Source organism: Hermetia illucens, chromosome 2 (genome assembly GCF_905115235.1).
Source record: "Hermetia illucens chromosome 2, iHerIll2.2.curated.20191125, whole genome shotgun sequence".
Lineage (NCBI taxonomy): Eukaryota > Metazoa > Arthropoda > Insecta > Diptera > Stratiomyidae > Hermetia > Hermetia illucens.
The window spans coordinates 170,619,231-170,644,063 of NC_051850.1; the positions used below are offsets into that span (position 1 = coordinate 170,619,231).

The following is a 24,833-nucleotide window of genomic DNA, read 5'->3' on the forward strand; positions in this document are numbered from 1 at the left end:
ATTGGTCAGCAGATCTATTCTCCTTCTCTGCTTGATTTTGCCCTTTCAGGCTCTATGATTTATGCGATTTACTTGCGGATCTCGGTAGGCTTCCTACCCGACGTGTCATCCAAAGTATCTTTCACTGGCTTCTTCCTGTGCACATACGGTGACAAATTTATAGTTGATAAAGTAATTGCGCCGTTTCAATGCCTTCACAGATCAGCCATCTACCACGATATTGAGGATTTTTCCCTTGCCCTCCACTTCGCTTTTAAAGACTCTCAATCGCATATGAAGATCATTAGTTTGACCAGTTAGGAGGCGCAAAATTTCTTGAGTCTTCAGCGCTACGGCTTTGAGAATGTACACTGTCACCATGTATGTCACAAGAATGTCATTTACAGCATATATAGACAGGTCTGTTCCCTTTCAGTCTGGCAATTTAGGGACTATCGTCCTAAGCTTTTCGCTACTGAAAATCAGATGCAAAATTAAGAATGCAAGCATTGAGTAGGTCCTAATTGGAAGAGTGGAAAGAGATTTTAATGTATTGCCATTCGAAACAAGGAAAGAGTAATTCCTTCTATTGTGGGCTTTTTGTTATTCCTACAATCTTTCCTGTATTAGTGCAATAGAGAAGTTTCGTGAACTTGCTGCTTGTTGTGTCTTATTCTGCTGAATTCCTCTAGAATGATAAACAAGATAAAACATATACTGCAGAGTCGTGAATAGGTCGAGTGCTATATTGTCAATTTGCTATGGACAGGCAATGAGCTCGAACATTTGCTGCAAGGTATAATATTACCATGGCCCATCTCGCTTGCTGTGAAAATAAGGTCGTTACTATTTTGCTTTAATAGTATTGGGTGCTTAATTTAGAGTATCCCTGTTCCCTTAAACTTTGACGTTCTATATGTTCCTTCTTACTTTGCCTTTGCCTTCGCTTTCCAATATTTTTCGCTGGGCTCTGCATACCTTTGACAGGGTTGCACTTAATTCTGACAACAAATCCCAATCACGAAAATATTTGGGCCAGACGAGCCGAAACGTTTGAAGAAGTATGCCCATTTTCATGGGACACCGGCCTAAAGAAAACCGTGGCGCCAAACTGGGCGTACTTTACAATTCGCATTGGCCAAGTTCCAGAGTCGAAGGAGCGACCTTCAGACACTTCGTTAGCGGATGCTTAATTCTAACTAGAATCAAACTTGCGAAAGTTAGGTTAAATATTCTTTTGGGACCTCAAAAGATCCGCTTATAGAGTGGGAGAGCTACTATCCTTCGTGAATGTTATTGACCTCCTCCACTGTCCTTTAACAAGCACGGTCTTTGAACCTTGTTTATACCTTTATACATCTACCTTTTTGTATTTCCTAGACATTCGACGTTCTTTTGTTCAATATCCCAATTCCATTGGTGGTTTATGGCCCTATTCACGATGCTGGTAATTAGCTCCAATTTTTCCTTGACAGTTCATAGTGAGATGTGGTTGGCATTGAATACCTGTAGGAACATCCTTGTTTTAAACGGAATCCTTGGTACGGCTGATTACCAAGGTAGCAACGAAATTGCCTATGTGATCGCCTAATATAGCGCTATAATAAGAAAAGGAAATCCTTGTACAAACCTGTCAATTATAAAATGTGGTTAAGTAAAAAAATTAGCCGCTTTAAGTTCCTTGAGAGGTGTACCGGAAGTTGGGCTAATGACTTGCTTAAGACCAAAGGTAATTTAATCACCGCAGTAGCTATCACTTTGCACTTCAAACTGCAAGCAATAACTCCCTTACAAACTATAATCCAAAGAAGTGGCTTTTGCTGGAATGCATCTATTTTTTGAGCCACTTTGATTATTCCGCGTGGAATCAACCGATAGTCATATAAAATACCCACACCTTGGGTTCGCCTCCCAGATTTTTTCCAGAAAAGGACGTATTCTGTTTTTACGTTTCTCTTCGATGATTTGGTTACGCCTTTTTAAAGTATGGCTCTATCATTCGCTTCCAGGTTTTTACCTATTTTTCGATATCTCATACACAATACCTTGGGGATTCACACTGAACGCGGAAAATACTAAGTATGTCTTAATAATTTGAAACTTATAGGGTTCGATCGAGGCATCAATACACTATTCTAAAACTATGCGCGAACTTATGGCACTAAATTCAGACTCTCCTGCTGCCCAAAACAACACCGGAACAGACTTAAGCGGTTGACTTTAAATCGGTTTCTAACCGTACAGCGGGCAAAGTTGGGTCACAGCATTCGATGCAGAAAATTTCGTCTTAACCAGAAACAAGCGTTAGAAGTGCAACATGATTAAATCTGTGTTTAAACAACAACAAAGAAAGTTAATGATCACTTTCGAAATGTAAAATTTTTTTTATATTGTATTAACCTCAAAATATTTAATTTAATTTTAATGTTTTGTAGGAAGTTAAGAGGTAAGACGGTTTTGTAGATAAAATTGAAAAAACCAGAAACAAAAATGATTATTTTGGAATTATTATTTTAAAATAAATAAACGTCGGGTTGGCAAAAAGGGAAATCAACAGGGATAATGAAAGTGGGGGGATTTATGCATACAAGAAAATGAATCTCCCATCCGTTCGGAACCCGACAAAGTGGCTAAATGATGCAGATGCTGAGAATCCACGGACACTACAACATCCTTTCGTCAAACAAGTTTTAAATCTACTCAAAATTCTATCCTGTTTTGTTACCGAGAACAATTCAGTTTAATTACTGCTATGAGGATAGTTTTCACTAATTCACCAGGTGATTCCTTGGTTCTGGAGGGTGGGTTCTCTCACTAGTTTTCAAAAGGCCCCCGTGTGGATGTCACCAATTTCACGACGATGCACGGTTATTCTATGTCGTTGACGTCCATTTCTGGAGAATATGACAATCTGTCAAAGTTACGGCTGAATGTAATTAGAGCCCTCCCACAAAGAATCTATTTCTGATTCACAAATGTCCAATACCTCCAGGAAAAACAAAAAAATGCCTCGTTTTCCAAATGCTAAATCAGTTACTCTGATTACATCTAAATATATTTGATTCAGGATTCTCTTGAAATTTCGTTTGGATGCCTCCTCCCAAACTCGATTTAATCACACGCAAATTAAAGTGCCAGAAAGTGAGTATATTACGGCTTAAAGCCGATTAGTAAGAATCTTTCACACCGCATCGATAAAGTAGATTCTATTTCGGAGGCGGTAATAGCCCGAGACGAAATCGAACCATTTGAAAATAGAATAGAATGGAAACATGGAGAAAAGTCATCAAGTTCCAATTTTTATGGAGTGCTACATCTTAGGCCTTGATCCTTGAATAATTCACACGGAGGCGGTTTAGTGTGAAAAGGACTGCAGACGAAATGAACGTTTGCGTCTTCGGCACATACGTAGGGGTATGTATATCAGCCCGTATACTTCCATGAAAATGCTGTTGTTGACTTGACTTATGATATCTAAGGTTAGATATCACAGGAATCCATGGATGTAGCCAGAATTCCCATTCAAATATACACATGCTCTCAATTTCTTGAGGAAGAAACCAATGTTACCAGGAGGCTGTTGAACATGGTGAGTTATTCTAGGATTTCATTTTAGTTCTTTGATATCTCACGAGAAGGAAGGGAGTTATGTTGTTTTTATTTTTTTTATTGTACACCTAGAGGAATAAACCGGTACCTGCAAAAGTGACAGTGACATGACCTCTGAAATGCCACTCCGTTTTCTATGAAATTATTGACCGTGGGATTATACCTATAGGGCAGGTACTTAAGTTGAATTCCGATGATCTTCACATATAGATTGGGTAATTATATTAGCCCAATTTAGCTTTCTATAAAGGAGATGGAGTGCGAACTTGGCATTTAAATTGGTAGAAAACCGTCAGTCTTCAGAACTCTTGCCGTTTTGATGATAAATCCTAGGAACTCAATCTAGCTCACAATTTGCTTATAAGGAAGAAGAAGGTGATGAATTTTTCATTTTTGGATCGATGTCGCCTCCCAGATTTTCCGTCTCCAAGTAAATTTGATTATTCCATTCCATATACCTTATTTCAGGAACGGGTTGTCCCTCTCATAGAATAAACGATTTTAATTTTTTGGTCATTTGTATTATATATGTAACTTACCAGTACCGGCCGGAAAGAGAAAGTATTAGAAATGCTACCTTGGTGTGACAAAAAACACAAGAAACTGAACACGGAGGCCGTTAACTCGGCACTGCTGAAGTACTGTCAAAACATCAAAAGTATCATTGATTCTATGTGACCCAATAAAATTTTGGCCAAGGTTTATACGGGATCAGCTACTCTTAGGAAATCCTAGGGCTCCTGGACGGAATCTTTTGGTGAACCTTTGAAGGTACTAGTCTACAAGCACTTCCCCATTAGTGAAAAGGGTTATCAATTCACCCCCAGACGCTTGTGAATATCGAATCGATGCTCACCAAGGATAAAATTAGGCAGGGCTAGCAACAGTTCCTTTGCATGTAAATCACAAATTCCGTGCGACATAGTGCCCATCAGTGGTGGACCGGAAAACGCGACCAATCAGCCTCATCTTTTCCATGTTGAAGATCCCGGAGCTCGCCCTGCACATCGATTTTAGGAAGACGATGGAGAAGTCCGAATGCCAGTGAATCTACCTCAAATGCAAATCAACATAGACCCCTTTTCAAAGGGTAGTTAGGCCAGCCGAGCGGTCACCATACTGTAGACGACATACTTTAGCTCCCTTCCTAGGTATGGAGGAGTTTTCATCAATGTGAGTATCAAAGTCATCAAGGAAAATTTAATCAGAGCGATATCCTTGGCAATGAATAGTATCCAGCCTAAAAGCTAGCATAATCCAATCCGAGCTGTGAGTAGAAGGACGCACATGTTGAAGCAATCTCTTCGTTGTTCTGGTTGATAGTAATGGAACTGGGCCGGGGTGAAGGTGGCGGCGTATGTCAACGGGGGAGGGGGGAGCATTTACTGCCACTCAGCGCCGACACCCTTCTTCCTGTCATTAAAGCTAAAATCACGCTGGAATGTGTCAAATACATCTCTAAAGTTCTGGATAGCTCAGTGGTTAGAGCACAAGGCTGTCGTACAGAAAGTTGCGGTTCAAATGTCTCTGCTGGCAACACATTTTAAGGCCCTGATCCAATGTGAATTAATACGCTAACGATTCTTATTATTACATCTTTCTCTGGAGCGGCAGAGAGCGGAATGGGAATTTTTGACCTTCGCTAAATACCGTTGAATTTGGAGAAGAAAGTAAATAAGGACTGAAGCTAAACACCAGCAAAATCAAAATTTTCAGTCTGAGGGGTCACCGCTCTTAATATTAACGTCGATGTCCGGTACATTAATCAGCTTCTCAGAAAATCGTGGAAAGAGTTGAAACACGTTGCGAGGAACCAACAATCATAGCGCATAAATGGCCGATTCAAAAGAAATCGACCCCATATGTCTCTCGTACAGAATATCATACATAGTAAAATGGACGATCCTCCTTTTGAAACGGTGAAAGGCACTCAAAACGAATAAGTTCTTTAACACAAATCACACCACGTAGAAAATTTCACAACTAGAATATGGCAACAAAAAAGGAAACAAAACAAACTGACGCCACGTGACAAACTGTTAGATGAAAGTGTCTCCTATCTCCATCTGACGTTCGAAGTTTGTACCACATCTACAAATGAGAGTGTACTCTCTATCTGGTTACTTTTGGACCCCCCCCCCCCCCCCCGCACCCTTGTGCCCATTTATTTAGTGGAGCATTAACGCTGTGTGGCTGTTTTAAATTCCATTCCCGGAACAGCTTTTGTGATAATAGTAAAATCACGTTCTTGACATGCGAAAATTAATTTCATTTCCTTGTTGTGCCAGACTCCCCTTTTCCTTATATGACAGACATCCTTGGTAATTCACTAGGTATCCCGTTTGGCCGCCGTTACAGTAGCGTAATGTGTCTGTTGTGGATCTCGGACATTCTCCTCGAGGAAGATTTTCATTTCGCAGCGATGCCGCCCGGTGATTTCTACCCTGGACCTCGACACCATATCCGCTCGCCCCCGGAGGCGGGTGAGTATGTAACGCAGATGACGGTACCCGTCGAGTACCCGTCTCAGTAAGAACGTTCAGCACATTACATGGCTTGATTTGCTGTGCTAACATTCACGCCGACTGCTACTGCTTACGAAAAATCAGACATTGCAGAAGCTCGGTGCTGTGGCGATGCGGCACTCAACGTACCTGGTACCATTAACGCTCCTATTCTACAATGCCTGGTCCCGATCTAAGTACCGGTTATTCTTGGTATCATGCCAAATTCGGTATGCTTACTCGACACTGCAGGGAGCCGTGATCCTTTCCTGTTCAAATAGCGGCCTCACCAGTTTTTCTAGAGCCTGCGTAATCGGGCCGGCCATCATGCGAGAAGCGAGTGTCATCGACCATCAACGAGCCTTCTCCCAAATTCTGGTCGTTCTCCAGAACGTCCGCTAAAAAGCCGGTACCACGCCTTTTGACTTGTTTAAGTTCATAGGTATGCCAATGGGATTCAGGAGTTGAGTTCAAATATTGCAAATTACTTTCTTTAGAAACCTGGAACTCGTTCGCTGCTATCAAGATTACATCTTGGTTTTCTGCAATGACCATGAATGACATCAACATCACCTCAAGGAACTTCTTTCCTCCTACAGGCAGTCAGGCTCCAGATGAACTGGAACAAATGTCAGCTTTAGGTCGTATCAGCTGGCTGTTACATTAGCAAGAACCGTTTCTATCCATCAGAGCCCCAAATCCAGGCAATTACCGATTTTCCGAAGCCTACAGACTCGTCGCATCTAAGATGTCTCACGACGTCACTAATTATTATCAGCACTGTACGTCTCACACACCACTGAGTTCAGGGCCCGAATCCATAATCAGCTACAAAATCGACGCCGGCTCCGCCTTTGAATGTCGTAAGTAGGCCTCTGCCCCCACTTTAGCCTGCTTTTCATTCAGCTTTTCGCCGTTTTTGCTTGCGCCTGGTAGATCCTGGAGGGAGGCCATATAATATAAACGCTGATACAGCCAGGCAGCTTGATTTCATCGTTTGACACCCGCTTTGAGTACACGCCTGGCGACCAAAACTTTGTGGCAGACGTTGTCATGCGCGTGGAGACAATCTCTTTGCCTACCTCATCGCCAGCTCTCACTTCAAGTTGAACTGACTGGTGCTAGGCTAGGCAAAGCATCCTACTTCGTGGAGTTTAACGGCACAATCATGCCGTATTTACCGGTTTAAATTCGCCGCCAAGATTCTGATGGCAATCTTCAACTGGCAACCCCTGCGGCTGGGCAACAACCAGGCATGTGGTGCTTAAGTTATTGACGGCCAAGCAATGTACAAGACTATGATCTTGCCAATCCTCATGTATTCCTCGGAAACTTGGGTTCTTAACAAGAAAAATTGCGAACTCTTGGCCGCGTTCGAGAGAAGAATCCTCCGAAGAATTTTTGGCCCCCTACATGAGGATGGACGATTCCGTAGCCTACACAATGACGAAATCTATGAGCGATACCATGACCGTCCAGTTGTGGACAAAATCCGGCTCAATAGGTTACGGTGGGCGGGTCACTTAATCCGTATGGATGAGGATGATCCCACCCGGAAAGTCTATAAGGGCAATATCTATGGTAGAAAAAGAAGACGAGGCAGACCCTGCCTAAGATGGAGCGATGGCGTAGGTCAGGACGCCAGACAGCTTTTAGGGATATTGAATTGGTGGACCTCGGCGCAAAACCGGGATGTTTGGAGTTTCTTATTAACGCAGGCCTAGACCGGATACCGGTTGTTGCGCCGTTGATGATGATGATGATGAATGCGATGGAAGTTGTTTTACCATTATTGATTCATACACACAGTTGCCATAAGCGGTTCTAGTCCTGGATATGATGACTTCCACCATCCCATGGTCCATATTCGATCGCTGGATATCCATTTCTAGTAAGACAATGTATGTCACCTTTGATCAATATCGCCAATTTGAGGTTGACTTCATCGTCCAGCTCAATCGCTTCGTGGAATGAATCACATCTACACGACAGCTTACAATCGCAAGGCCAACGGAATGGTGAAACGGATGTAATGCACTCACAAGGCCGCCGTATATCGACCAGTCATCATCAACGGTGCAAGAACCGGAATCCGGTCTAGGCCTGCCTTAACAAGGAACTCCAGGCACACCGATTTTGCGCCGAGGTCTGACCAGTATCCAGTGATAAAACAGATTGACATCCGCAAGATCTTTGTTGAGGTTACCGGGGCCGCCCTCTTTACAAACCACTGGTTGTCCCAAATGGGCAGAGGCATTGTTTTCGCAAGTTCCAGTCGTCACAGACCCCCTTATCGGGTGCCTTTTAATCTACAGCCTTTGGATCTACATCTAGCTCCATAAGCCCTTCGGCCCTCAAGAAGAGAGCCATATTTTCAGTCACTCCGCCGGATGCAAAGGCTTCCGGTGCAAGTAAGTGTTGGTTTTGCATGAGATTTTCGCTTGGAGGCCAATTCAATCTTAACGGTCCTAGGAGGTAGACGAGACTAGCTTCGCAGTGCTTGCGACGTTTTCTTAATCCCATCTTGGATCTTGGAGATCTTGAATTGCAATAAAATGAATATCCCTTAGTTAGTTTAGTTTACTGGGGGGAGCCGTAGCACCGAGAACTCAGGCCATTGTCAGGCCTATTATACTATCCCCGTAAATTCCCTATTCAATGGCTTCCCGCCTACGGTGTTCGCAAGCTTTAGCGAATCTAACAACACTCTCCAGAGGCAGAGTATGCAGATTCTTCATTAAAGAAAACCTTGCCGAGGTGTCTTCGTCTGAGATCTGAGGAGGCAGGGCAGCTGCATAAAAAGTGCAGAGCCGTCTCCTCCTCCTCATCACATTGGTTGCACATAGCTGAAACCACCACCCCAATCTTTTGCACCAAGAGTCCAAATTTCTCCACTCGGCTGCGTAAATCTTTGCAATTTCACCCTTCAGGGTAAACTTGACAGTGGATGGCCCACCATTGTGGATCCAGATCCTCGGCGAGCCAGTCTGTCAGCGTCCTCATTACCAACGATGTCTGTGTGCCCCGGCACCTACTTCAGGAATGTTTCATTCAGTCGGTCAAGTCTCAGCAGCACCTAATGATAACTCCACACCAACTGGCTTGATATGTCATTGTTGTTTAGTGCTGATAATGCCGCCCGACTGTCGGAACAGATTCGAATAGTGCGACCCCTCCATTTTCGTCGCAGACATTCTTCTGCTGCCAATGAAATGGCATATATCTCCGCCTGGAATGTGGTCGTCATTTTTCCGAGGGGTCGGGCCAGTTCTATTATATAATCGGATTCCCCGAGAGCACCCCTGTGCCCGATCCGCCCTCCATGACTGACCCGTCAGTGAAGATTATTGAGTCTGAAAAAAATCATGGCCATTTGTCGACCATTCTTATCATCCCTTAGAACTTATTGAAAGATTTTCACTGGAATTTTTCCTTAAAAGCTGGCACTTTCCCTTATAAGTTTTCATAATCTCTTTGATGGGAACTGATCTACGATGATCCCTTACAAGTAAGCTATCCATCGTTTCTCCGAAATCGAATCTCCACTTCCACGGAAATCAGAAATTTAAGATATTTAAGTGCTTTTCTGAAAATTTGTATTTAAGTAGTTTCATCCTGGGAATTAGAATCTTTACAAATTCGCCACCTGGTAGGATCCGGAAATCCGCATTGTAATATTTCAGAGAATTCTAACAATGCCCACCACGAGCTACCCAAAAGACAAAGAGAAAATGAAGGTCAGCGACATAAACTTTTCGCCTAGCCCGACCTGCAGACTTATCTGCAAACATTTTCGGTTAATCTTGACAAACTGGAGCAGCAAAAGAACGGCTGAAAGGATTTTTTTTCGAAACCAATTCGTTGCTTATCTTTTACCGTGGCCATTACACGACACCTTGAAACGTGATTATCGCCTCATGAACCTTTCTGCTTTCATGTCCAGGGTAGGAGTTAAAAAGTGCAAAAGGATTGGAATGCAAACTACTTTAGCCCTTTAGATCCGCTTTGTTTTTCACGATGAAAGGCAGACGAGGACAAAGTGACTTCTATCTGTTCGAGTCCTCCTAAAATAACAACTGTTCTATTCGTTAGTTGGCCAACAAGGGATGAAAGTCTGAAGACATCCACTAAGAGAAAGTTCAATATGATGCATTGGATACCATTCTCGGAATTGAATGATTATGTATCTTCGAAAATAGATTTCTGCAGTGACGCATTGATAGCCCCAAATTTTCCACCCCCACTAGATGCGTCTATTTGTAAGCTATTTCTCATTTCAATCAGCTTCGATCTTCCGCTCAGAAAATTATGTAAAGAAAAAGTTACAAAATCTAAATGAAATCGCAAAATGCTCCAACCCTCTCCTACCCCTCTTCAGCCCCAAAACGTGGCTACATGAAAACACATGAATACCTAAGTAGTGGAAAAAATTTAAAGAACAAATTGTATTCATTTTAATCCTGACGAATGGATTCACTCTTTTGGTAGGAGCTCCCAGCTCAAAGGACCTTTTCAAGTAACGATATTTATACCAATAGGGAAACAGTGAAAGAGAAAAAGAAAATAGGGGTATTAAGAAGTACAAATGTCGACAAATTTATCTTGAGGCAGTAGATTTGCTTTTCAGTTTTCTTCACCCCGAAATTCCATGAAATGCTTGTGCCAGTCTTCTGTGAAAAACATGGGACCTAGAACAAAGCATCTTAATGTACTTAAGGGAAAATGGCGGGTGAGGGTGGCACGCAGGGTAAATGATACGGCTCAAGACGATGTAATGATGTGATAAGCATTAAAATGATAAGTTTTTGTGACACTCTGAAACCGAGATGCGAAGATGTTATTATAATGAATTTATTGTTCATGGTTTTTACTCATGACAAGGATAATCCTAGGACGTTACGCTTTAAGAGGGAGCCCTCCCCGAATGCGCCCCCATTAAAATACGAGTTATGTTAGTTTATTGTATCTGCGAATGATGTCCTTTTGAGCGTTGGCAACAGTAAATTCAAAAACACAACACTCAAAGGCAACCACCACCTCTTTATGACTTCGCATTTATTCGCCGTACTTATGTGATTATTCATGACATCCTAGATCTTGAAAAACAATACTCAAGACGTTCAGCATAAAACAAATATGAATTACTAATGATGAAAAGCGTGGCGAATACATCTTGCTTGGTTTTAGGTACACATACCCAAAGATTTATGTATCTTTCTTTCATTTTCATTACAGATGTGTTCCAGGAGTACAGTCTATTGGACGCAATCAAATTCTCAATGGATGAGCACGTTGAGTTCGCAGATGGCCCTGACAATTTTTCATCATACGTTTTCAAGTTGCAATCTGAAGTGAAATCTCCTTATCGAACAATACTTCCAGAGAGTCTGAAGCAGTTCGCCATCATGATCACATTTCGGCCAGAGACGCGTTCCGGCGGCTACTTATTCAGCATTGTTAACCCCCTGGATACCGTCGTTCAATTGGGTATCCACCTTTCAGCAGCAATGACGGATAAGTGGAATGCAACACTCCTCTACACGGATCCAATGGCCAAGACCAGCAAAAAACTGGCGACTTTCGAAATACCGTATGCGAAAAAATGGCAAACTATCGCCTTTGAAGTGCGATTCAAAGAAGTGGTTTTCTTCTATAACTGCAATAAAACGGAGACGCAGGCAGTGGAAAGGTCCCCCGAGGAGATGACTTTCGACTCAGCTTCAACATTGTACTTGGCACAAGCAGGATCTATCATAAAAGGACGCTTTGAGGTGCGTATGCTTTTTTTATATGAATGTTACTTCTTTGTCTGCACTGGATGATGTTCTGTCTGTATCATTTTTGAATTATTTACGAAGGACGTACCTATCAGAAGAATATTGAATATAGATTTTTCAGAGACACCTTTCTGAAGACATTGAATCATCTTCCACGGAATTTCAGGAATGCTTGCTTTGCCGCCGATGATAATTATCTAAGATTGAGCATTATTATATCATATGAATCTCTCGTGAGTTCTCTGAGAAATTATGTTCCAATAAGGACACGATATTTGACCATTTACGTCTTCTCTCAGCATTGGCAATAAACAATTAGCTAATATGATTTTTTTTACTGGGTAAGAGGGGGGGGGTGAAATACGTTCACGCACCAAGTGCGGGACGCCTCTTCAGACAGACTACCGACTAAAATATTCGCCTGTTGCGTCCAGCACACTAATCCGCAATCCTTTGAGGTATTATCTCAGACCACACCTATTCAGGGTAGAAGCGCAACTTCATGGTTTAGGGATCCTAAGCTCCTGCTCCTCTCCTACCCGTCCCCTGAACTCCACCTTGAAAATACCTTAAAAGTAACTTTCCACTTGTTCCACATGTCCTCGCGCTGCAACATGGCATTAACTATCGTGTCCGGAAACACTTGACACCCTTCCATCGAAGGGTGATGACGACGCGGTCCCACATTCTGCAAAAGAAAAGGTGTAGCAGGCATAAATAAATGCGGTCAGGCCACTGTAATTTCCCGATTGTGTGTAAGACTGAAAATACCCATGTTCACTGAGTAACTGGGTTAGGTAATAGTCAACCCCACTTTGCTGTCGAACGAACTACAGCTGCACGTTTTTTATAAGATTGGCGGTCCATCCACCGCTTGTCTTTCCTACAAAAGCATCCTTTTCTGAGATATATAAACCTTCGCCCAGCAGGATGATGATCAATTCAAATAACACCTGCTATCACCATTGCTGGTGACTCAGATACGATACGATATTTGGACGCAACTCGCAAAACCCCTCGCCGTGGTGCTTCTTCTAAATGCTTCCGGTTCATCTCCTTATCTAGGGAGTACCTCGGAACCGTAAAGAAAGACTGACTGAAACGCACTCATCAGTAAATGATGCCTGCTGGATAGGAAACCTTTAACGTTGGACAGAAGCAGGTAAATCGCAAACATTGTAGCTGCAGTGTTGCGTATCTGCTCGTAGAAGCTCATCTTCTTATCAATTATAATGCCAAGGATTTCAATGCCAGTTTTGACAAGACCAAGGGTCCCTTAGGTCTCATGCATTAGAGTGCGGTCCGGTAAATATTCCATCAATATCCTTTTATGTTGTCTGGAATATGGAAACGATTTTCCAGTGTCTCAAACACCTGGCGCCATCTCGGAGGACTGAAAGCGTTTCTTACGTCTACCATCCCAATGAGCATCACTCGGTTCAATTGTGGATCGCCTCCGCTCTAAACCCATCTTGTTTCGGCAAGTAATTTTCCACAGGACGTATTGTGAGAGTCAGTATTGGCGAGGAGAGCTTTCTAAACAGCTTCCCCGCTGTGTCCAACATACTGAAAGGAAGGTTCGCTGACGGCACCCTGGAGCCATATTTGTCTTTGCTTATCTGCACAAGTCTCGCAACCTTCTAGTGGGAGGGAAAAATACCCGTTCTTAAACATACTTTGAATGCGGTGAGTAGCAAACTCGGCTTAGGTACACTTGAATGCAACCTTCAGCACTGGAAATATTATCCGAGTTGTGGTGCTTTTTTGGCCTTCATGCAGTAAAACGTTGACATTCCTCAATATTCCTCCTCTCTTGGACATCGTCGGTTCGCATCGTTTGGACAGGAACCCTGCCTGCACCATTTCTTCCATCTTCACTGCTTCCATTGAACAGCGAACACAGCAATCGATAGGCAACAAGTTTTTTGGTAACCAGCTTATATCCGATATGTGGTTGACTTTAGTGGGTATAACGCATCAAAGACACCTACGTGCCACCGTTTGCAGTTACCAGAAATGCGCTTCAATATCTCCACGTCTTTCCAAGGCGCTCGCAAGTCTACTCCACTGTTCTATGTGAACTGCCCTTGGGACGGCCTACCCGTAGGCCACTTTGGGAAAGTGAATTCCACTGGATGACGTAGCCTGGGTTGCAATTGGCACCCCTTCTTAACGTGCGACCTATTTACTGCCGCTTCATACTTCCGATTACAGTGTGTACGAGTGCCATGCCTGTGCGCCAACCAAATATGAAATAGTGTTAAGCCAGGCCACTCCGTTGATACAATGCAGACAGGTATTAACGAAAGCTAACAGCTTTTGGGTAACAGTATAGTTAACTTTCACAGAGCGGTCTCAACTTGATCTTGGTATTACATCTCTGTGGATTACCTGTGCACCTGTCCAGCAAACTTAATCCAACGATCTTCTTAAGACACAAATTTTCTTTGTAACCACAATCAGAGCCCCGCTGAAACAAGCACAATGGTACCAGTATATACTGTGTACATGGCTCAGCATTCATGCAAGACCTATCTAAATCTCCACCGAACTATGGAGTCTGGCACCCGTGTTGGAAAGGTATCTGTTCGCTTGAACGCCACCACAACCCTCATGAAACTCCCACTAGGGCCATCGCAACAACCGAGCTGAATGCACATACAGCAGGAATTCTCCTAAAGTATGCGAATTCCGGGGCTATCCAGGTTGCCATAGAACCAGTCTACCTCTGGTAAGGTTCGTGGCCTACAGCCGCTAAAGACGAGTCCCAGTGCAGACTTGGGTCTGATCGCCCTGATTAGGCTTTTTAGGCATTCGCCTACTGCATCATGGCCGGCAAACCAATGTGATTCGATGCCTTGCTGATCAATGAACATAGAGGGAGTGCGATGACCTGTCAGACTAAGAACCTTGGTTTTGTTGGTGCTTATCTTCAGTTCAGCTCTACTTGCCTCTCTTTCCAAATCCAGAGCCATTTGGTAAGGTCATTGACCCAGTGAGAAAGCAAACAGATGCCATCATCGTAGTCGAGGTGTTTGAGGAAAGATGTCATCGTCAATTGAATCCCTCCACATCCTCTGGACAAGGCAGCATGAAGGCTGTCACCGAGAAGAAGAAGAAATAATATTGGTAACAGGATAAAACCCTGCGAACTTCGCTTTGGACCTTAAAATACTTAAAATTTTACCTCGATACAGCACGTGAGATTTTGCGCCATCATTTCCTGCTCTGATAATAGCTATTAGTTTCTCAGGAATGTCCCTCCTACGTAGAACCCTCCAGATACACTCACAGTTCAGGCTATCGAAACTTTTCCCGAGATCGCCGCGCATTGTTCCAAAATGATCCGTAGGGTGTTGATGTGGCCGATGCTGGAGGATCCGAAGGAGCGGAACCCAGCCTGCTCCCTGTCGATCAAGTTTTCAAGATGTTCTCTAATGCGTTCCAGGGTTATTTTACCTGTTATCTTTGCGACGGCAGGAAACACACAGATACCCCTCCAATTGTCACACTCAAAACGGGCGCCCTTTTTTTTGAAATCTTCACAATCATCCCCATCTTCCACTTTCTGGGCAATGTCTCGGATCCCTTTCCTTTCGAGTGGAAGCAGCGGCTCTCCAGTAACTGCAGGTGCAGTGATAAGTAACTCTGCGGGAAGACCGTCAAACCCATTGACTTCCTTTGAGTGCATTGATGACCGAACTGATTTCTCTTCAACTTGGAGGAACAGTCCGTATCCACATGTTACAGTGATTAGCCATTTCACCTACAAGAGAGGACACCTCACCGGATTTAATACCGTTCTGTACATCCTCGCTTCCTTAACTAGCGCAATAGCAAATTCTCTCTTGTCACAGCGTTCACTATGCTGAACTTCTCGTAATTAAGCTCGGTATAGGAATTTGAGTATGTCACGTCCGGTAGTATATCTGTTGTCCAATTAGCAAGACAGTTCTCCCAAGGTCGAACGACAGCAGGATCATATAAGCGGCCGATGTTGAACTTAGTGGGTTGCAATGCCCCAACCCTGCAAGAAGTGGTAGACGCAACACACAAGGGAACGTAAGCGATCGTCAGATGTTGATTACTTTCGAGGCCGATAGCAGCCCCTCTCTTGTTACGCGCGTCCAGGCGGCAGCTCCTAAAGCTATCTTTAATCGCAAAGTGGTCGATTTGATTGCTCATACCGGTCGGTCAATTGAAACCCAACTGATATTATGGCAGGCTCTGTGTTCGAACAATGTTCCACCAATGACGAGGCGGTGGAAGCTACAGAAATCCGCGAACATTCAAACATTATCGTTCATGTCATGTTTTCTCATCACATGCCCGAGCAAGGTGTTGTTAGATCCCACCTTGGCATTCAGATTGCTCATCATGATCACAGTTTCACTTTTAGGAAGCCGCTCCGTGTAATTATTCGTGGAAAGTTCCCTTCTCCTTTATATCGGAAGTCTTCGTTGGGGTCTAGCATTGTAAAATTGTGATGCTCCTCAACCTAGACTAGGAACTGGCAGTTTGAAGTCTGTCATAAACCAATTCCCAGGTCAAGAGGGCGTGCAGTAGCCGTCAAAGGCAACTCAACACCCGATTCGCGTCTGCTATAATTAGGTTTTCCAGAGTAAAAAAGTACATTACCTCAAGAGGGAGAGGAATACTCTTCAGAGTCCCGCCATCTTAATTCATTTAGGCCCATAATATCCAGTTTAAATCGTTGGAGTTCCCGCTCAAGTTGGAGCAAGCGAGCATTCTGAGCATCCCCGCTACCGTTGTCGAGGAGCGTGCACGAATTTCAGAAAACAATGATAGTCCCTTTTCGATAGTCAAATGTCGCTGTCATGAGGTGACGTTTCGGTAGCAGTAGAATTTCAAAATTTACAGGTTGTTACCCCCCAAAAGTCTATCCCTTTTTGTGGCCTCTTTCGACAAGCACGGAGGGCTTTCAGTCTATTCTTAAGCCCCAACTTAGAGGGCAAAAATGTGGTGGTGTGCTTTATTTTGGTTGGATTTATGCCGAGTTGACATCTTGCAGACACGATTTTCCAGATGCACCCTCAATAATTGCACTCTTAACGAAGAAAGCATATTTAACACAAGTATCAACTAGTCATCGGTACCCACCGTCAGCTTCACGTCGTTTCTATACAGTATCCGTTAAATTGCATTAATCACAATCAACCAGACCGCTGGAGAGCCACCGACATACTAAATCCTGCCGCTACTCACAGCTCCGGTCAACCAGCAGATCACATTAGATTACCCTGGTTGATAACATATGTAGATACTATCCATTTCGGAAAATATCTCTCCAATCTTTTTTTGTTTAGGTGCTGCTATAAACTCTGGTGCAGGATACCTGAATGCTCATTCTATATCCAAGATATCAGTTGGAAGCATGATCGTTTTTCGGAGATAAATGGACAAGAGGCTGAAAACTCGAAGGTTGCTAGTCTTAAAAAAGCTTTAAAATATGACTTTTTATTCACTGTACTGAGAGGAGCGACGTCTCTATCAGGATATAAGCGTTGAGGACTCAGAACATCAGATTGATACTATCATGTATGTCCCGAAATCAAAAACTACTTTTTCATGTGGCTCGACCCCCTACGCCAAGCAACTCTAGGTGTCTATGTTCTTTACTTTTGTCGGGATAGGTAGAAGTCTCCGAGATATGGGGGTCGAGTGGGCCGATCTACACTACAAATGTTGGCGACTACGAACAGCAAATTAATATTTTTTTTAGGATTGCGGGATCCTAAGTCCGCACCTATTTGATGTCGGACCGCACCAAATGGGGAGCAACTTACTCCCCCTTTTTTTGGTCCACGGACCACTCGTTTAGGGCTTAGCGCCCAAAATAAAAAAAAAATAAATATGTTGTAATTTGTATGAACAATTACTCAATTGTACGATCACCCCCAATACCAAGTGATTCGAATTCTGCTCATTGACCTTGCGGGTAGTCAGTCGGGGTTCAAGAAAGGCGATGAGATAGACGCCCATTGTAGTGGTAGTAATTATCAATGCACATGCTGATATCTACTAGGTACATCCTGATTGGAAGTATATCCTGATGCTAACGTAAAATAACTTGTAGTATATTGCTCCATTTTAAGGTTTGTGTAAAACAAAACCTTACTAAAATCGGTTTACTGTCTGTCACTCTGTCACACGCATTTTTCTGGGAGACTGTAGCAGAGACTGTTACGTCTAATTTAAGGGGAGGTCTCCATACATGCAGAAGGGGGTGTAATTTTTTTTTCACGAAATATAGTCATGTGGGGTATCAAATAAAAGATCTCGGTTAGTATTTTTCGAAGCTGGTCTTAGTTTTGACATTTGTTGAAATGGTGGGGAGTTCAGGGTGTCGAAAGTGATCATTTTTTTAACGGGGCCATTCACAGAAACTACACTACTAAAAAATCTGAAAAAAATCAGGAAGCTGCCACTATATGGTGGCTAGGCTCCGAAATACTTTTCATAACGATATCCTTTCAAACAAAGTTAATAATAGTATATTGTGTATATTACCATGATTTCCCGTAATTGGCTGCAGAATCCCCTTTAAGTTCATCCTAACACCACGAAAGCAGCAATGTAGGCTATAATATGGAGCTTGATCCTACCAAGTTTGGTGAAAATCGCACTATTACAAACAAAGTTATAATAGGTCAAAATTGTCACTCCTTTGGAAATTCAAGATTTCGAATGCCAATATCACCCCAAAGTGGATATTCCCATATAATATAATAGATGCGTATATTACGCATTACGTACTAATGGGAAAAATTCACACTGGAATGTCTTTATAGAAGAAATACATTAAACCTTTCATACCTCAAGCGTACAGCTTTCGCTTCCCCGACTTGTTTAAGTCTAATGAGACACCTCGGCAGTGAAAATTCGTTGAAGGGCTTTTCTTTCGAATATGTTTAGCAAATGGTCGGAGGCTTGGGTTAGAGTCTAGGTTTCGCACCCACAGTATAGCACTGGTCGTATGATGGTTTTGCACACGCGGAGCTTCGGGTTTCTGTGCACATACTTCGATTTCAATATGGGAGGCACCGGGAAGAAAGTCTTATTCGCTAGCTGTACCCGTCGGTTGAAGTCGTCAGTCTTATTGGCGTCGATTTGTTCTCATTGTTGCGCGGTTCAGCTTCTTTCGCAGCAGTGTCAAGAGTATGCAGAAGTTCCTCTGCGTTTCTCAGCGTCACGCTGGTGTTGGTATCCATTGCTCGGGTAGCGTATTCGAGTGCTAGCGTTGGCACCAATCCGTCGCCCTAGTTTAGTCGGTATACCAAATTTCAGCATTATGTTTTACAATACTCCTCGATCAATACTGCCGCATGCTTGCTTGAAGTTGACAGAGATTTGGTAAAAGTCGACGTTATATACCCAACACTTTTGCAAGATTAGTTTAACGGTAAAAAGCTAGTTGGTTGTGGAGCGTCCTGGACTGAGACCGACTTGGTACTCACCAATGAGTCGTTCGGCATATGGTCTAATTCAATTTTATTTTCCAGAACATTAACTATCACATAAGGCATAGTACTGAAAAGTTTAGTGAAAATCTCACTTTTATTAACAAACTTTTGTAATCCAAAATTACGCTCTTCACGTGGATTATACAGGGTGCGGCAGCATAACTTCCTTTTTTCAGAACTCAATAAAAACTATTGTATGCATTGGAAAATATTTATTGATTTTTTATAATGTAGGTACATGTCTTAAGTTTTTATTTACATTGTTTTGAAGATCAAATCTGTTAGGTGACGTCCCCCATTCTCCATACATTGCGTAAACCGATTTCTGGCGTTTGTCATGACTCTTGTTAGCATAGCAGGTGTTATGTTGGCAATTTCTTCTTGGATGTTGGTCTTCAAATCTTGTAGGGTTCTTGGACGGTTCACATAAACACGGGATTTGAAAAAACCCCATAGAAAAATATCACAAGGGGACAGATCGGGAGAGCGTGCCGGCCATTCCAAATCGGCTCTAATTGAGATAAGGCGCTCTGGAAAGTGTTCCCTCAAAACAGCCATCGATGCTCTTGAAGTGTGTGCTGTTGCACCGTCTTGTTGGAACCAAGTGTTCCCCAAATCCAAATTTTCTAGCCGTGGGAAAAAAATTCTGTAGCATGTTTACATACCGGTCCGAATTCACTGTCACTGTAACCTCATTTTCCTCAAAAAACCAGGGACCAATAATTCCAGCTGAGGAAATTGTACACCACACTGTGACTTTGGGTGAATGCAAAGGCTTTTGATGCAATTCTCGAGGGTTGGTGTCAGCCCAGTAGCGCATGTTTTGTTTGTTAACCGACCCACACAAATGAAAATGGGCTTCATCGCTAAAAAGAACAATAGCACCCTCGGGAACGACATCAAGAAGAAGCTCACACGCGTTCATCCGAGAATTGAAGTCACGTTCTGAAAGTTCCTGCACTATCGCCATCTTATAGGGATGAAAATGAAGATCATCACGAAGAATTGTTCTCACAGAACGATCGGATAGTCCAAGGGCAGATGCGTGTTTGCGCGCAGAACGCCGTGGCGATCGCAACGTTGACGCTCTCACTGCTTCAATGTTCTCACGGGCCGAGGGACTCCAGTTCTTCCTTTTGTCGCACTTGCAGTTCGTCTGAATGTAGTGACCCATGTAACAATTGATTTGCGATCTGGGACGGGAGCCAACGGGGCTAAATTAAAGCGATTCCGAAATGCACGCTGTGTTGCAATAACCGAACATCCGCTTGAAGAGTAAACCTCAACGGCAAAGGCACGCTCCTCACTATTCCAACGCATGATAGCGACTGAACCGTGCCGGGACAAAACGTTACAGTATCCCCTCTTGAACGAGACCACTAGCGCTCCACTATGACATCAACTAACTGAATGGCGCGCATTTTAAAAAAGGAATTTATGCTGCCGCACCCTGTACTACCCAACATATGTACCTCTGAAGAGATCATAGTTGAGAGTTAAGTGTGGAATAGTTATATACCGCAAAAGTCGCTATATGAAAACATTTCCGATTTGTTCATATGCTTATATGATTTATATGCTTTTCAAATAAAATTCTTTTCCACCAGAAAACATTGTTCTTGTTGATACGCTTACATCTACTTTATTATTCTCTTATATTTTGAAACGTAGGAGCCACATTGAAATATTAATCTGACTTCAAACAGTAGAAAATAAGAATAAATATCACGAGAATGCAGTTCATCCCCTAAATGTTGATCGCCATGCTTCATGGCCAGTGGCAATTTGTGGGGGAGTTGAGATCAAATTAGAAATTAGCTTGAATTTTGCATGTTGTCTGAACGGTTACGTACTTTTGCTTAACATTTCGAATAATTCGCAGGAAATAAAATGAATTTTAGTTAAAGAGCTTTGAGAACGTAAAAGGGCAAGAAGAGGTTCACCGCGAAGCTAATTAATTTCGATTCTGTACATCATATCAAGCTTTCGGAGAGTCCAATGGGGAATATATTGTGGGGCTAATCATCGGGAATAATTGTTAATTAAAAGGGTTGTAGCAGTAGTTATTGGTAATGTTCCACACCTCGTCAATGGAATGTCTGGTAGGCAATGCATGCAAATATGAGCTGCATCCCCCAACTAAGTACTCAGAAGCCCCCTTAATTTTTGAGGATTTGCTTTCTTCTTTTAAAATTATGTGAAGAACCAAGGGTCTCTTTAGGAAAGACAGCCGTTTCGATTGCAATAAAAGCAAATACATTTATATGCTCCTTACTACCGGAAAAGCATCACAAACCCCCTGAAATTCAATTGGTCGAAATCTAGGATCTAACTCGCTTTTAAAAGGAGTTCTCCTAAATCGGCAGATGATTTTACTAATATAATATCGTGCAGAAGATAAGTTAGCTCCATCGAGAAAAACTTCAAAAGTAATTGAATTTGGCTAATCTTGAACAAGCAGCAGATACAGAAGCAATGGTGGGAGCAAACGAGTTGCAACGGAATACATTCGAGAAACTCATCAGGATGATGAAGAACTACCGAAAAGACAGCAAGGATCGACAGTCCTATGGATATTTCAAGGGGAGCAACAGCGTCTAGTGAAACTTTGGACCACGATCACGACGACACATCAAGTGAATTTGTCCAATGAGAAGCGAGCAGTGGGAGCAATATTCTCAGGTATTCGACGAGCCCGAGAACACCTATATAGAGTTCCTTTCGATTTTTGAGACTGGCGTCAAAGACCACACTAGTCTACCGGGCACAGCAGCTGCCAACAATACAATCGCGGATACAACATCTGGCTCCAACAGGATCAGATTGAAGCGGATAACCATTCCACCGTTTGATGGAAACTACGGTTGCTGGAGAACGTTCTACGACCTTTTCACGTCGATGGTGTGTCAGCCGTCGAGAAGATCCAATATTCTTCTGCGACAACGACGCTAGTGGCTAACCAAGCCGAAATTTGCCAAACCGAGTTATTGGCCACTGCGAGATTCAAAGTACGAGATAGTGAAGGACATATAACTAATTTAAGAGCTCTCCTTGACTCGGGCTCCCAATGAAACTTCATCACCAAAAGCGCAGTTCAGTCATTGGGAATAAAGCGCCAGCATGCAAACTTCAACATCGGGGGTCTTGGGTCAACGTCACCCATAAAAATAAGAGGTGAAGTAGAACTGTGCATACAACCTAAGTACGGAGAAGACATAAAATTATCTACTTTAATCATTTCCAAAATCATCAGCAAGGTGAGAGCACATTACAGCCTGCAAGATTTCGCTGATCCTGACTATGAAGTCCCAGGCATTATCGATGTTTTGATTGGAGCCGATGCATATGGTTTGTTCGTGCTACCTCAATTTACACCAGGGACACCATGCGCCCTTAAAATGAAGTTCCAGTAATCAGTCGTATGACAAAGGAAGAAGAAACATCATTGAATTGGTAACAAACTACTACTCGGCGAGACATGGTCAGACTGCCATTTAAAAAGGACACTGAACCACACAAAGCGCTACGAGATTCTCTAGAGGCCGCACAAATTCACTTTTCGCCCCTTGAAAGGTAATTAATGGGTGATAAGGAACTGAAAACCAATACAAAACGTTCATTCAAGAGTACATAGACTTAGGCCACATGCCAGAAGTGAGCCCAAAGGAAATTTATTCGTCATTCAATTAGCTTACGCCGCATCATGCCGTATGTAAACAGGATAGCTGAACAACGGAGTTCAGTGCGTCACAAGTCACTCCGAGCGGAAAATCCCTTAACGAGCAGCAATACGCTTCAAAAAAATTCCATCGTCATCCACGGCGCAACAACCGGTATCCGGTCTAGGCCTGCCTTAATAAGGAACTCCAGACATCCCGGTTTTGCGCCGAGGTCCACCAATTCGATATCCCTAAAAGCACTCTGGCGTCCTGACCTACGCCATCGCTCCATCTTAGGCAGGGTCTGCCTCGTCTTCTTTTTCTACCATAGATATTGCCCTTATAGACTTTCCGGGTGGGATCATCCTCATCCATACGGATTAGGTGACCCGCCCACCGTAACCTATTGAGTCGGATTTCATCCACAACCTGAGGGTCATGGTATCGCTCATAGATTTCGTCATTGTGTAGGCTATGGAGTCTTCCATCCTCATGTAGGGGGCCAACAATTCTTCGGAGGATTCTTCTCTCGAACGCGGCCAAGAGTTCGCAATTTTTCTTGCTAAGAACATGAGAACTGGCAAGATCATTGTCTTGTACAGTAAGAGCTTTGACCCTATGGTGAGACGTTTCGAGCGGAACTTCGTGTTTGACCAGTGCGGTTTAATGTTGTTGGTTCATTCGTCTTCGGTGCTGACGTTGCCACCATATATTTTGTCTCGCCTTCATTGACGTGCAGCCCAAGATCTCGGGCCAATCAACGCCTGCTCGATCTGGATGAAGGCAGTTTGTACGTCTCGGGTGGTTCTTCCCATGATGTCGATATCGTCAGCATAGGCCAGTAGTTGGGTGGACTTGAAGAGGATCGTACCTCTTGCATTTACCTCAGCATCACGGATCACTTTCTCAAGGGCCAGGTTAAAGAGGACGCATGATAGCGCATTCCCTTGTCGTAGACCGTTGTTGATGTCGAATGGTCTTGAGAGTGATCCTGCTGCTTTTATCTGGCCTCGTACATTGGTCAGGGTCAGCCTAGTCAGTCTTATTAATTTCGTCGGGATACCGAATTCTCTCATGGCCGTGTACAGTTTTACCCTGGCTATGCTATCATAGGCGGCTTTCAAATCGATGAAAAGATGGTGCAACTGATGACCATATTCCAGCAGTTTTTTCATTGCCTCCCACAGGAAGAAAATCTATTGCTGATTTGCGTGTAGTGAAGCATCTTTGATATGGGTCAATGATTTTCTGGACGTATGAGACTATCTGACCTAGCCTAGCCTATCTTATAAATGATACTCAGCAACATGATACCTCTATAATTGCTGCACTGTGTGATATCTCCCTTTTTATGTATGAGACAGATAATGCCTCGTTGCCAATCGTCAGGCATTGATTCGCTGTCCCATACCTTGAGCACAAAAAATTTAAAAAATTTAGCAAATATTATAATGAAGTGGGGAACCTTGCAACACGTATTAGCAGCTGATACGAAGAAAATGTGTAGACAAATTTTGATCCATGAAGACGACCGGGACTACCAAAGAATACTCTGGAGAAACCATCCATCCGATACCATAAAGCATTATAGACTAAACACAGTTACTTACGGGACAGCTAGTGTTCTTTTTTTGGCTATCCAAAACCCTTCATAAATTGGCAGAGGACGAAAACCTCAACTATCCAAAGGCCTGCAAAACAATAAAGCCAGAATTTTACGTAGACGAAGTATTTACAGGGGGCGATACTCTCCAGGAAGTCAAGCAATTACAGCAAGATCTGATAACAGTACTGGACAAGGGTGGATTTCGTCTAAGAGAA

At 43.1% G+C, this 24,833-nt stretch overlaps 1 protein-coding gene across 9 annotated transcripts in view; it reads left to right on the top strand.

Moving 5' to 3' along the window:
• The window catches only part of LOC119650384 (collagen alpha-1(XVIII) chain), a 768,837-nt gene that overhangs the window by 218,878 nt on the left and 525,126 nt on the right, over nt 1-24,833 (top strand). For all 9 annotated transcript variants that reach the window (XM_038053124.1, XM_038053126.1, XM_038053129.1 and 6 more), the window contains one exon: nt 11,328-11,863. In XM_038053124.1, the coding sequence (XP_037909052.1) occupies nt 11,328-11,863 (536 nt within the window). The remainder of the gene's footprint in view (nt 1-11,327; nt 11,864-24,833) is intronic.